The 14,311-nt window shown below is 42.4% G+C and overlaps 1 protein-coding gene across 13 annotated transcripts; it reads right to left on the bottom strand.

Moving 5' to 3' along the window:
• Window positions 1–2,093: 2,093 nt before the first annotated feature.
• Window positions 2,094–14,209, bottom strand: BMI1 (BMI1 proto-oncogene, polycomb ring finger). 13 transcript variants are annotated; one of them, XM_054521599.1, is made up of 12 exons: window positions 9,709–10,008; window positions 9,224–9,354; window positions 8,793–8,889; window positions 8,138–8,193; window positions 7,995–8,045; window positions 7,729–7,837; window positions 7,608–7,653; window positions 7,087–7,185; window positions 6,674–6,754; window positions 6,451–6,589; window positions 2,412–2,529; window positions 2,102–2,308 (listed from the first exon to the last, which is right to left on the bottom strand). In XM_054521599.1, the coding sequence occupies exons 2-11, from the start codon at window positions 9,333–9,335 to the stop codon at window positions 2,441–2,443; spliced, it is 879 nt and encodes a 292-aa protein (XP_054377574.1). In that variant the 5' UTR covers window positions 9,336–9,354; window positions 9,709–10,008; the 3' UTR covers window positions 2,102–2,308; window positions 2,412–2,440.
• Between the last annotated feature and the right edge of the window lie 102 nt (window positions 14,210–14,311).

Raw genomic sequence — 14,311 nt, 5'->3', positions numbered from 1 at the left:
TCTGCGCTGGATTCCACCAGGCTTCGGCGCGGGCAGAAGCCGGGGGAAGGCGCCTCGCAGAAAGTACCCCCGGCCCTCCCCAGGTCTCGGGCCGCCGGGGCTGCACCACCCGCGGGACGAGCTGCGCCCCGGAGCACCGAGGGGGGTCGACGCCCGCGGAGGGGGAAGGCCAGGGGGAAATTTGCATTTCGTAAAACCGCGGTTAAGAAATGACGATGCCACGTAGACAAGCCAGTTGTGACGTTCAGCACAACGTGCTACTGAACTACCGAGATCCGCCACCAAATGGCGGCTCCGGCAGCCTGCTGCACTGATAAAGAGGACTCGCCCGCCGTCGCCCATTTTAGGCTGCTTTCACTTCTCCGCTGTTTCCCTAATCCCTTTCCCCAAGTCGTCCCTTCCTCTCCCAGTTTTAGGGCGCACGGGAAGCTCCCATGTCCGAGAAGCTTCTGTGCTCTGGGGATCCAGCAGGCGCGGGCTCTGCAGGAAGCCGCCGCGTCCCGGCAGCTTTCGGAGGCGATGTCCCAGCCTCGGCCCACCAGCTCCTCTGCCCGGCCGGGGGCGCCGGCATTCCCAGGGTCGCCTTGTCCGGGGACCCATTTTGGCGTCGCCTTCGCGTCCCGAGACGCGAGCCTTTGCCCAGATCTTGAGATTCCCGCCGCGCAGCCACCCCTCTTCAGCCCTGTCACCCGGTCAAGGCTGTTTCCCAGGGGATTCGAGCGCTTTCTTTCTATTAAACGAGTCCAGCGGGAGGACCCTCTCCTCTAGGCCTTTCCAGTCACAGACATGAAGTCGCCTTCGGGAACCTTCAGGGTGGCCACTTTATAACTTAATAATTTTATTTAAAATCATCCAACAAAACCCCAAACTCCAAGGACACCTCGTTCTTGAAGGAGAAAGGGCATTGATTGGACTCGAAGAGGAAGGAGGACAAAGGCGATTATCGGGCCTGGCTTCTGGTAGGGCGCGCTCCCGTGGGCTCTGCCCGCGAAGCCGCTGCCTCCCCGGGTGCAGGTCGTTTTCTCGCCCGCGCTGAGTTCGGGGGACAGGGACCCGTCGCTGCGCCTCGGCCTGCCGCTGTGGAGGGCTTCGGCGGGAAAAGGGAGCACCTCGGGAGGCAGCGAGCACCCGGCTGTCGCCGCCGCTCGCCACGGGGTCCAACTTTGGAGAGCGACGTCGTTCCCCCGCCCCTCAAGCCCCTCAGGGCCTGACAATCTCGCTTTCAAATTTGGCGGGATCCGAGTCCGCAGAGCCGAGGGCGGCGCGAGGCGAGCAGCGCACGCGCAAAATGGCCTCCCGGTGCCCCGGGGCCTTGGCTCGCGCGCCCAGCAGGGCCGAAGTGGGGTGGCGCAGTTGCGAGCAGGGGACTGGGCTGTAGCTCTTTCCACTCCTCTGTGAGATGCTAATTAGAAAATAAGAAAAAAGAGAGAGGCTGTTTCTTCTTTAAGGTGTCTTTTGGTAAAGGCCCCCCTTACCAGAGAGGCAGCGCTGGTAAGGGGGGCCTTTACCAAAGGAGAAGTCAGGTGATTTCCCCCAGGCCGGTGTACTGTGCCCTTTCCACCGGGCACTAGAACCTAATAAACCTGTTTTTTGGAAAGCAGTGGAGTTTCCAACCCTAATCACCCTCGCCCGGGCTTTATGCTCCACGCCGTGCGGTGCGCCCCGCTCTCCGGCTTAGTTGGAAGATCTTCCGCTCCTGAGGACTCCGGACCTGTCACTTGGGCTCCTGGACCTACTTCTCCACCTGCACTAACCTCGGTGTCGGTCTCGGCCACCATCCTATTCCTGGCATCCCACTTTCCGACGCGCTTCCCTATCACCTGGGTCTGCAGCCTCCCAAGTCTCTTGCCTCAACTTGAGTTCTGGCTAATTTAGGACAGAGAGTTGGACATCTCCAAATCTGCACCAACGTGGAAGTCACGTCCACGGTGTAGTTTGCATTCCATGATGACCCGACAATCAGAGCAAGAAATAGCATTTTACTGAAATGTAGGGAACAACACCTGCTATTTATGAAAGTGACTTCGGATAGTCTCGGAAGGGACATTTTTAAAGGCTAGGGGCAGAAGAATGAGAGTAGTTCTAACTCCTTTGTTGGAAGTTTTTATTGAGCGCTTACTATTTATTTGGAGGGCTAAAGCGACTTCCGAATGAGTTTTCCACTTGAACTTCTCCAGAACACTTCTCACAAGAGTCCTACAGAGGAGACTTTCCAGTGATAAATATGACATGACTTCTGATGTCGTCGACTTGATGAAGACAGAGTTGATAGTGAAGTTCTTCATGTGAGACCTCTAGAAATTGCACACTAAGAAAAAGAAACTGGTGCAAATAAAGGAAATCCGTTTCAAGAACCAAAAGAAGAAAAAAACGTTAAAAAAAATTAACTGCGGAAACAGGAAACACTCAACTGTGTAAACATTTTCGGAGACTTTCATAATCAAAACTGGGCGATCTTGAGATTTGCAGGGAGATCGGCTGGCTCAAGGTCTTCGCGGTGGGTATTTGCAAATCTGATTCGCTGCAAGGCTGGAATATATGGATATCTCCTTCTATTCCTTGTAAAGAACTCGTCTCGTCGCTCTGAAGTCTGTGCTCCTAATTTAGTTCAAGGGCTTTTTTTTTTTTTTTTTTTTTTTTTTTTTGAGGAGTCTATTTTTTTTTAGAGCAACCTTAGAAATTATCACCTGTGTTAGTGTTCATTTTGTACATGAAGAAACATCCTCAAGTGAAATGATGTATCTCAAGAGCTTTAAGTTGGAGCTGGGTTCAGTGATCTTTGCATCAATAGTGTCTTAAAGGCATAGACGGTTTTTGAAAGGTTTTAATTAGTATACTGTAGATGCAGCACAGATCTAAAATGATGTCTAGTCGTTTTTCATATAATTTGATCAAGACCTTTTTGTTTTGGATAAAATGCAATGAAGACTGTGTGGGGAAAACAGCCAAAGTATTTTAAAAATCTTATGGGGCCTCCATTCCAACTAAGTACTAAACTAAACCAGAATTTCCAACTATCATTCCTCGTGTATTAGGAAGAAAAAGATCTAAAACATTTATCAAACCTTTAAAATACAAAGAGAAATGGAAAAATTAACAATTGCTTCACCCCAGGATTTTAAGAGACTGGATTCCACATGTAGATTGTTTCTAAAAGTAAATCCTATCCCCTCCAAAGATACCATAAAATAAACTATTTTAAAATACCAAACGTCTTCCTTTCGTGTTGGTCAATGCAAGGCGCATTTCACATGGGTATTTAAGTTCCTATTGTTTTCATAACAAAACCTTAATAGGCCTATACAATGAGTTTAACAAGACTTCACAAATTAACTGCACCTTCAAAATATTCGGAAAAGAGGAAAGGATGAAGGAAAGTTCCTACCAGCTTACTCTGCCTGTTGCATGTTCCCTCCAGAGGTCCAAATATTATCACGTATGGATATGGAAATAGCAATATGGTTGGCAGGTTAAGACAACTGAAGGGCAGTTGTTTTTTCAATGTAGTGCAATTAACGGCCGGCAATTTTAAAAGCAAAAAGTACTTGTAAGATGGTATGCATGTGTAAAGCAAGATAGATCACTATTTACACAACAGCAACCAGCCTCATTTTTCTTTTTTCATTTAAGCTAAAAATCTGTAAAATCAATTTAGGCATTTTCTCTGAAATATTTTGTTAGCACTAACTTTGTGTTCTAGAATATTTTCAGAAGCAAAAGTCAAACTTAAAGCTGACTTTTCCTGTACCCTGCTTTGACTACTAAAAGTTACAAAGTTAAAAGCTTTTGATATGGGTTTTCATAAGGTTGAAAATTTCTAACATGGTAATTTAGCAAAGGTTTTTAATCTTAATTGTCAAACTGTAATAGCTGCTTATTTAAGAATACAAAACATTATAATCTTTCTTTCATTAATAGAAAAAATTTTGGCTGAAATATGCTTTTAAGCTTATGCCATTTTCTAATTGAGTAGGAGAAAAAAATCATTTTTCAAATAAATGGAAACATTTTCACGTATGGTTAGTGCTAAGTAAGCCATAACTGCAGTATCTGATTAATAAGCAATTTCAAAAATAAATCCATCATAAAGAGATTGAGACGTAAAGTTTGAATTCCATGTTGATAACTTGGTTTTATGTAAGTCAAATGACAGTCCACTAGCATTTAAAGTTTTTAGCCTTTTAAAAATATTTTTTCATTCTTTATACAAATGATCATCCAAGGTAAAAATATCACTTGACACTTCCATTAACTTTTCTTTGTCTTAAACATCATGAAAAACTTAAGCCTAGAAAATGAGTTAAATTCACCAAAATTGGCAAACATTGGTAACTTTTACTTCAAAGACTGTAAATAAACAGATACATCTTTCAATGGGCTTTCAGGCAATTTTACAACAAAGCACGTACTTCTTAGCCACATCACTGTAAGTCAGCAATGTATTCTCTTTAACGTTTACCTGTTGTAATCCTCTGTAGGGTTTCCAAAACTTCTGCACATTGTGCTTTTCATATCAAATTTTTATTAAAGATCTTAGCTATTTTCTAAATGAATATCCTTTTTATTGGATTTTTTCCAATTACAAATGAAATTTCATTTTACATCTATAATTAGAAACAACACTTACAATGGGACTGTACAAATTTAGGTCAAAATAAAAATATATGTATCTTGTGACTTCATAAAACATCCTTTACTATATCTTTAAAGAAAGCAGAAGTAACAGCAATATATGTAAAAGTAATGATTTAATGACTATAAGCAAGACAAAGCAATAGAATTGTGCTTCTTTTGCAGACTGGGGACAATGAAATGTTTAGCTACAATTTTCCCATACAAACATGAAACAATATTCATATAGAATAAACACCCTCACAAATAACTGATGGGTGATGAACACACACCAAGTTCGACCAAAGCAAAAAACAAACTGAAAATTGTTGGGTGGGGTTATTCATATTTTAAATTCAACATGCTTGCTCTATTTAAAAATACCTGTAGAAGCTCATAATAAATAGCTTCTATTTCCAGACATAGCAGAGAAGGCATATTCCATTGTTAACCGTAAAAGCAACTCTTAAATTTGAAATTACTACTATACCACCTATTAAAATAACTTTAGATAAAATGCCTTCTTTTAGCAACCTGATGGTTTATTTAAAAAATTGTTTTAGAATTACAGTGATCAATATGCATTTTTAAAATACAACATTAATTCCATCATAGCCAATGGAAAATTAACATGCTGTTTCCATATTTCTCAGTTAAAGGTTTTTCTTTACTGCAACAATTTTTAAAGTAAACTTGTATTATTGGAGAAAAGTATATAAAGTATAGAAAGATGTGCCAATTGCTTCTAATGGAACAGACTTTAGAATTAGATATCCACATTAAAAATATTCTTTGCTGGTAAGCAAGGCTCAACATAGGTTATGGGTATTTGCAAAGGTCGAACCAGTTGGGAGAACTTTAACAATAATTTCTGAATGCATGAAACACAATATTTCTTTATAGCATTTATAAATATATCATACAATACTGTTTCCTGTTATGTCATATACCAATATGGCATTGTACAACAAGCATAATGCCATCTGATTCTTACAAAAGCGAATCATTTAAACAAGTCAGTAAAATAAACGGTAGTACCCGCTTTTAGGCATACAGATTGTAAAACTGAAGTTCACTTTTCTTTGATCGGTTTTGCGTAGCAACAGAGAAGTATAAATCAAACAGGAATCAAAATGGCTAAATATGCAAGAAATTGTTATTCACAGTGACATGGCTACATAGAATGCATTATTCTATGCATATTCTTTCCGTTGGTTGAATTTCAAGATAAAAAGCACTTGTTTTCTACAGGTTCACAAAACAGCATAATAACAAGAACAATCAAGGAGAATGTAATGTAGGCGTTAGTTGAGATTAACAAACTATGGCCCAATGCTTATGTCCACTGCAGAGTATTTCCAAATCCAAACAATGGTTACAGAAACCATTTCCCATCTTTCCTAACACAGAGAAAAAGTCTTGCCTGCTTTCCAAGAAACCAATTCTTTATAACAACAATCTTTCTTTTCAATTAACGTCCATAGGAGTATCACATGTAGTCCATCTTTTATAGCCAAATTTAATGTCACTACAAAAGAAAGCAAATTGGACGATAGTCACATGTATTAGCATCTATAAAGCTGTAATGGCATGGAGATATCTATATAAATCAGGGGTTTAAAATTTTTTTCCTTAACAGTCTCAGGTATCAACCAGAAGAAGTTGCTGATGACCCATTTACTGATGATTTTCGAGGTCTATTGGCAAAAGAAGATTGGTGGTTACCGCTGGGGCTGTTGCTGGTTCCATTCATAGTACTGGAAATGTGAGGAAACTGTGGATGAGGAGACTGCACTGGAGTACTGGGGCTAGGCAAACAAGAAGAGGTGGAGGGAATACCTCCTGCTGGGCTGTTGGCCTTGTCACTCCCAGAGTCACTTTCCAGTTCTCCAGCATTTGTCAGTCCATCTCTCTGGTGACTGATCTTCATTCTTTTACAAGTAGGTCGAACTCTGTATTTCAATGGAAGTGGACCATTCTACAAAGTTAAAAGGAAAAAAATTACTCTTAATTCTTTAAATATAGTTTACCATCATAATCTAACAACAGATATGCTACTTACCCTTCTCCAGGTATAAATGTAGGCAATATCCATTAGTGTATAATAATCCTTTAAAGGTTCCTCCTCATACATGACATCAATCTAGTGAAAAATATTTTTATTAAGTAACAAAAGAACAAAGGTAAATCTACATTTTTTGTCATTTAAATATAATCCAAAAGTGCTTTAAAAAACATATTCTCCAAACTTCTGAAACTTCAAATGAGGAAAAAATTATTTCTAGAGAGTGTTAAGGGATTTGTTTTCATAGCATAAAAGAGAATGTATACCAAATGTTTTAAGATAAATTTCAACTTTAGCACTAACTTTACATTTTTTTCCTATTGCTTTTTTGGGTTCAAAATCCAAAGTGAAAAATGTAATTAAAATTGTAAAATCTATATAAAATGCAAGAAGAATATAAAAGTAGATACCTGGAAAGTATTAGGTATGTCCATTTTACTTCTGAGAAACTTTCTTAAGTGCATCACAGTCATTGCTGCTGGGCATCGTAAGTATCTTTTATCATTCACCTGAAAGTACATTTAGAAAAGTAACTTTTTCAGTTACTTTAAGATATGAAGAAAGTTTCAATTTGATTGCTTGAATATAAAAGATACTAGTATCAAACAAAATTGGAGGTGACCAACCTCTCAACTAATTACACTTTGAGTTTACTATCATTACAAATACTAAATGAACAGATTCCTAATATAATAAGCTTCAAGCATACCAAAGTATTAACTGTGAACTACTTAAAATATTTTGTTAAGACTAACAATCATATATAAAATAAATTCTAATTATTAAATATCACATGTAGAGCTTTCTTAAACATTAAACATGACCATTTTCTTCTATTTAACAGCCGAATATTCTAAAGGGCAACACAATCCCTGGTAAATTCTGGAATCCAAACAATGTTTCTTCTATGTTTTTGTAACATGAAACATACCTCCTCCTTAGATTTCTCTTTGTCTTTGTTTACTTTCCGATCCAATCTAAGAAACAGAAAATTTATTAGTGAAACAATCTAATAAAACATTAGCATAAAATAGATTGCCTAAAGATTTTACCTGTTCTGGTCAAAGAATTCAATGGATAAGCTTATTATCTCATCATCAGTTATAATTCTCTTATCTTCATCTGCAACCTCTCCTCTATCTTCATTAGAGCCATTGGCAGCTATAACAATATAGTGAAATGTAATTTTTAAAAATTAGATGCCTAATAAATTTTATATATAAGAGGATGGAAGTGGTAAAGTCAGTTTTAATACATTTTAATTCCTAGATAAGCTCTCCCCCCAAATAAAATGTCTTCCCTCCCCTAAAAGGTTTACCATCAGCAGAAGGATGAGCTGCATAAAAATCCCTTCTTCTCTTCATTTCATCTGAATGGGGAAAAAAAGATGTAAACATTTGGCATAACACAAAGAACTAATGAATGATCTCTTTAAATTCATTTTCTAAGCAAGTTACTCACTTTTGAAAAGCCCTGGAACTAATTTGTATACAATATCTTGGAGCGTTTTATCTGACCTGAAAAATAATTAAAATAGAAAACTATGAATTAAGATGGCAAGAATTTAAAATGTTCATAAGTTTCTATAGTCTTTTTCTGTGCTATAATATTTTACTTGATTGTGATGCTGTCTATAACTATATTGATAAGATAAAAACTATGAGAATAAAAGTTCTCTGTATATAGCACTTTTTAAATCAGTAAAAAAATATTTTATATGCACTAATAAATTCTTCACATTTGCTCAGTCAAGAGAAGTGTGCCTTTCAAGTTACTAAATTAGCTAATATGAATAGAAAATAAAGAGGAATGGAAGCCCTTTTAAATATTTATTCTTGCCTGTCATGAAGTCCATAAAGCAATGCAAAAAAGGTGAACTAACTCAGTTTTAAAGGACAGTTAGGAAAAAAAAATCTTAAAATCACTTGAATACTACTAAACTTTGTCTAAATTTGGTCACCATTAATATGGCAAGAAATTAAACGGCTACAAAGCACACACATATTAGTTATGTATTCAAGAGTAAATTTTCTGTGAAGAAATAAAGAGGGTAGCCTTCAGTAAATTATACAACTCCAATAATAATTACAAACAAGGAATTTAAACAGTTTCCTACCTTATATTCAGTAGTGGTCTGGTTTTGTGAACTTGGACATCACAAATAGGACAATACTTGCTGGTCTCCAGGTAACGAACAATACACGTTTTACAGACTAGAAGTAGAACATGTGAAGTTTTTTTATGTTTAGAAATGAGTGGATAAAGCATTGGTGTTAGAAACCCAGAACTAGTAGAAACAAGATGGTAAATGCCGAAAGGCATTCCCAACTAAATCAGCTAATCCATATCCTGAGAACACATACATTGCATGCTTGTAATACAATCAATACATATTAACAAAAAGTCATTAAATGCAAGAGAAGAAAATGATTTCACCACTTTGTACCAACATTCCCACAGATTGCAGGAATCATTAATAGTTTTCAAATTCCAGGTCGAACTGTGAAATACGCATGATACAAAAGAGAGCTAAAGCTCGGTACTTACAGGAATGTAGACATTCTATTATGGTTGTGGCATCAATGAAGTACCCTCCACAAAGCACACACATCAGGTGGGGATTTAGCTCAGTGATCTTGATTCTCGTTGTTCGATGCATTTCTGCTTGATAAAAAATCCTGCAAGATACAGAAATAATGGCCATAATTCACAGAACAAGAATGGAGATCATCTAGTAATCACAAACCCTGAAACAATGAATTTATAAAACTCATTTAACACTGTACAGCTGGGCTGTCCCAACGTTTCTACAGAAGGAATTTACTCATCAGATCGGAATCAGTTCTACCAAACTGATGCAAAAGGATCCAACTAACATTACTTCTGGTCTCTCAGATCATTCCTGTAGGAAGAAGAAAGTCTGGGGTGGGGGCTGGGAGCTGAGCGTATTAGGGTCTCTTTCTTCCATTTGTCCTCCAGCCCAGCAGCCCCAAGGCTGCTGCAGACGCCACACAATCCCCGCGGATATTTACCAACCACTAGGGCTTGTTCCAGGTCTCCGAATTTATTATAAAACTTCCTCAAGAATCTGCAAGCGAAAATCCGGGGTTCCGGTTGTTTTAGACGGTTCCAGCAAGCAGAACCTGGCACGTTTTTACGCGACGCGCAGGGAAAACAATTCTGCCCTCCCTGCATCCCTGGCATTTCCGGAGCCGGGTGCTGGGGCCGCAGGAGGAGCACCTCCAGTCGGCCTGGGCCGGGGCCTGAGCGCGGCGGACGCCCGGGGGCCGGGATGCGAGGGGCGGATCCGGCGGCGCCCGGGGCTCCGTCTCGCTCCGGATTCGGAACTCGCCTCGGTCGGGGTTTCCATAGCAACTTACACTTACACTTGGCATCCGGCCACCGCTGCAACTCCGCGCGGAGCCCGGCCCGAGCCCCGAGCCTCGGCGGGCGTGCGGGGCGGCGGGCGGGCGGGCGGGCGGGGGAGGGGCGGCGCGCCGCGGGGGCGGGGCCGGCGCGGGGGCGGGGTGGGTGCGGCGACGCCGGGGGGGCGGGGCAGCCCCACGAGGCCACGGCGCTGGGGAGCGGGGATCGGGGACCAAGTCCTGGGCGGCGGGGACCCCGGAGCCTGCGGCAGCGCCCGCGAAAGGAAAATGCAAACCGCACTCCCGGCCATTTCGGACACTCCGGGGGCCTCTTTCCACGTCGACTTGGTGCGTAGAGCTGGTTTCAGATCTCGACTCTCTCGGTCTGTCCTGTCTGCAATCGCTCGGTCAGAAATTTCACGAAGGGATTTTTTGAGAATTGCCAACTGTGCACTTAGCCCGAAACCGTCAGGGCTCAAATTGCAGAGATGTTTATTGAACCGAACCTCTTTAAAACTTCCTTCTCTAATGTGACGCTCTCCTGTAGATTAAATGAGCGATACAAAGTTTTGGAAAGGCTGAAAACTGAAATCTGTTTTACAAGAGGAGGAGAGGGCAAAGCCTAGTGTTTTATTTGAACAAACTATGCTGGGGGCAAGAAAAAGTACTTTAATCGGTACAATAGTGACAATATGTACAGAACCATGTGACCAGCCCATTTCCAACGCTAAATCAACAGCTTGTCAACCCAGAGCAGCGACAGGAGAAAAAAACAAATGTAAAACCTCCCATACGATAAAATGATATTCCCAACAGATATCTCTATTACAGGAAAGTCACAATGGGGAACTGTCAGCAACAATACACCAGCCGACAGTCAGGGAAGTCAATTACTTCGTGTAGTATTCTTAAAAAATAAACTTCAACCCCCCTCCTTCATTCATTTCAGAACCTGATATAAGACTAAGCTTTCAGACCTCACTGAAGTACATTCTCAAATCTTCCTTGAATGGAAATCCAGGACCTTTTGAAACTTGCAGTAAGATGTACCTGCGGTTTTAATTCCTAAGGTGTATTAATGCAGTAAAGGGAAACACCAATCAACACAGCTCAATGGCTGAAATTAAGAGCTAACCTCTAGAAAATGGTAAAACAAAACAAAGCCTCTCTTATGAAAGTGACCACAGTGGCAACTGGTGACCTCTACCAGAAAACTTCTTGTGTGACTCCTCAGTTATCTCTGGATTACTTGTTTTGGAGAATATTGTCAACATGTTAACATAAATCTAAGCGGGGCACAGAGGAGTTGTAGGCAGAGCAATGACCCTAAAGAGTAGCAATATTTAAATCAAATTATACTTGGTAAATTAAAGAACAGCCTTCTTGGTGCTTAAAGAAAATTCTCCTTGTGAAACCATAGGATCTTTCCTAGAAAGATAGCAAGGTGATATTTCTGTTTGCCTGTGAAAGCATACTGCACTAAAAAACCACCGATCACGAAGTTCATGAAGGGGCTCCAATAAAAATAGCTGCCTTTATTTCTTCTCTACCTTGCAGAAAACCAACACCACACAAAGACAAGTATTAACAAGGAGAACAATCAAACCTCAGTGGAGGGTTATCTACCAGTTGGCTTTGAGCATTTAAGTCACATGTACTTGACCAAAAATCTTTCAAATTCATCTTAAGTCTTAATTCACACAATTCCTCTAGCTCAGTTCAGAAGAATTTGGCCACAATCCTGGGACCATTTATAATGCTAATAAATACCACTGTTACTTATATAAAAATCAGTTCTTTATGTTTTTATGCCCTTTGAAAGTAGTGGCAACCTAATGAAGACTTCCAAAGTGTTTGAAGTGCTTGATAAGATTTGAGAAACAATGTCTTCCACCTCAGAAGTGAAAACCTTCCAGGTTCCCACCCAGAAACTGCCAGTTAAGCAAACAAAAATGCACCAAACATATTATGGTAAAAATACTCAACCGTTAAAACTTGCCATTGTAACACACTCAGTTGGGGCTGTCAGCTTTTAGGTGGAGGCCTAACACCAGGAATGTCAAAATGAAGGAAAACAGAAGCAAGTTCTTATGTTAACCACCAGCTTGCCTACTGCAATCTAAGAAATGCAAATGAACTCCATAGCCCCAGTTGGGGTTCACAGCCCAACATAAGCATGGGTAAAGTTGGGGTTAATTTGACTCCTGGGGAGAAAGCCTATCTGCACACTTAACATACATCCAAGAAGTTAGTGATAGAGTATTAATGGATTTATCATGTACAATTAAATGCTTAATTTTCTTACAAAAGCTTTATGTGTATACATGCATACACAGTGACTTGTATATGGCTTTAAAGATACTTTTACTAGGCATAAGACTCACACAAGTAGGTTATTTCAAACACTTCTGACTACACTTTGGGGTAGATGTATGGAATTAACTCAAATCTAAAAAATTATAATTTTGTTTATAAAATCAACCCCAGGGATTTCTGATTGGTCTACTTAAAACTCAAATGTTAACATATAGAGTCTCATAACTTGTTATATACTGTCAATAATTTGCATCCTTAAGTATCAACTGTTTAGTGTAGCTTACAATGTGTTTCCAGAACATGGGAGTTAAGGTTCCTATAAAATATAGGTTGAACTACTCATAACGTTGTACACACCACCAACCTACACTTGCATTTGGATAAATATGCTCGGAATTTTGCCCACATTAAGGGAAGGGGTTAATACATGCTTCTCTTTCATATATTGAACCGTGACCACTAAAGCCCACTAAATCCTTTTATTGCAATTGGTAATGATCAAAGTCTCTCTGCTTGTTTACTTCCAATTATTAACTGTAAATCTCTGGGAAAAAGATCATGCCATATCACTGTCAAGCCCAAGTGACTGCGTAAACATATACAATTAACTTTTAGTGCTCCCTTCCAAAGCATCCCTTTGCCAAATGACCTATGCTGACATTTAGCAAAACCTGTAAAAGACAGTGGACTGGAGTCATGATGCTGAGTGCATCCCTTAGTAGAAGTCGAAAGAAAAGTTGCAGTCTCCAAAAGGGGAAAAAAGAAAAAGGAGAAAAAGAAGTAGTGAGAAAGCAAGCCTCCAGCAAAGCTAACGTCCAGTCACCATCTTCACTCCACAAAAAGCTCCAAATTTGAAATGCCCACTTCCCAGGGAGCACCTCCCAAGTGATGTTCAGAGCACTTATCCAAGACTCCCAACACACACCACCTTGAAAACTTTAGCATTTTAAACACAAATGCAGGAGACCTTGGAAACAACTGGGAACCGCCATCTTACCAGCCATCCAATCTCACACAAGTGTCCCCCCAACTTAAGTTAATAACATTTTTGTCGGGGCTCTCTCCAGCTTAACACCCACCTTGACGGGATGGCCGCCCCCCACGCAACCCGTCCCTATAAAATGGGGGCGTTCTCTGGCTGCTGGAGCCCCTCCAGAGCCCTTTCTTCGGGAGAGGAGGTAAGCCACTTGACCCAAGCAGCTCCCGATTTCAGGAACCCGTCCCCGTTTCATCCAAATCTACCTCTCAACAAAGGGCGCTGCGGCCGGGAGAGCCGCCGAGGCTGGAAATACCAGTGCTCCTCTCGGGGGCCATGTGCGTCGCGAGGGTGCGGAGGGGCGCCCGGGGGAGCGGGGAACTAAAACGTGGGGCCGCGCGCGGCGCGCCGGGGCTGAGCGGGCGGCGGCGGCTGGAGCGGCGCCGAGCCCTGCTGGCGGCGGCGGCGCGGCGCGGGCTGCGGGTCGGTCCCGGCGCCGCGGGAGTCGGCGGGCGGCGGCGGGCGCGCGCTCGCGGGCGCGGGGCGGGCGGCGCGCGGGGCCGGCGGGCGCGGGGCGGGCGGCGCGGGGCGCGGGGCCGGGCGCCCACGCTGTCAGCGCCCTCCCGGCGGCGCGGCCGGGGCGCGGGGGGGCCTCCCCTTCCACCCGCGGCCGCCCCGAGCCCCGCGCGGCCCCCGCCGGCCCCCAGCCCCGTCCCGGGGGCGCCTCGCCTCCTACGTACCCGGAAAGAGCAGCCGGCGCGAGGCGATCGAAGCGGGCGGAAAAGACAATGAAAGTTAAAAGTCGTTCAGCAGAAAATGAATGCGAGCCAAGCGGCCATCTTGAAGCGAGCTGCAGACGCCGCTGTCAATGGGCAACCAGCGCGGCCCCGAGCAGCCGCGGCCGCCGCGTTCGCCTCATGCCGCCTCCGGCCGGCCTCCTCCTGCTCCGGCGCCTCGGCCTCCTCCGGCGCCTCGGCC

This window comes from Pongo abelii, chromosome 8, assembly GCF_028885655.2.
Source record: "Pongo abelii isolate AG06213 chromosome 8, NHGRI_mPonAbe1-v2.0_pri, whole genome shotgun sequence".
Taxonomy (NCBI): domain Eukaryota; kingdom Metazoa; phylum Chordata; class Mammalia; order Primates; family Hominidae; genus Pongo; species Pongo abelii.
Note: the sequence above shows the minus strand (reverse complement) of the source record. Positions and strands in the feature narration are given on the sequence as shown.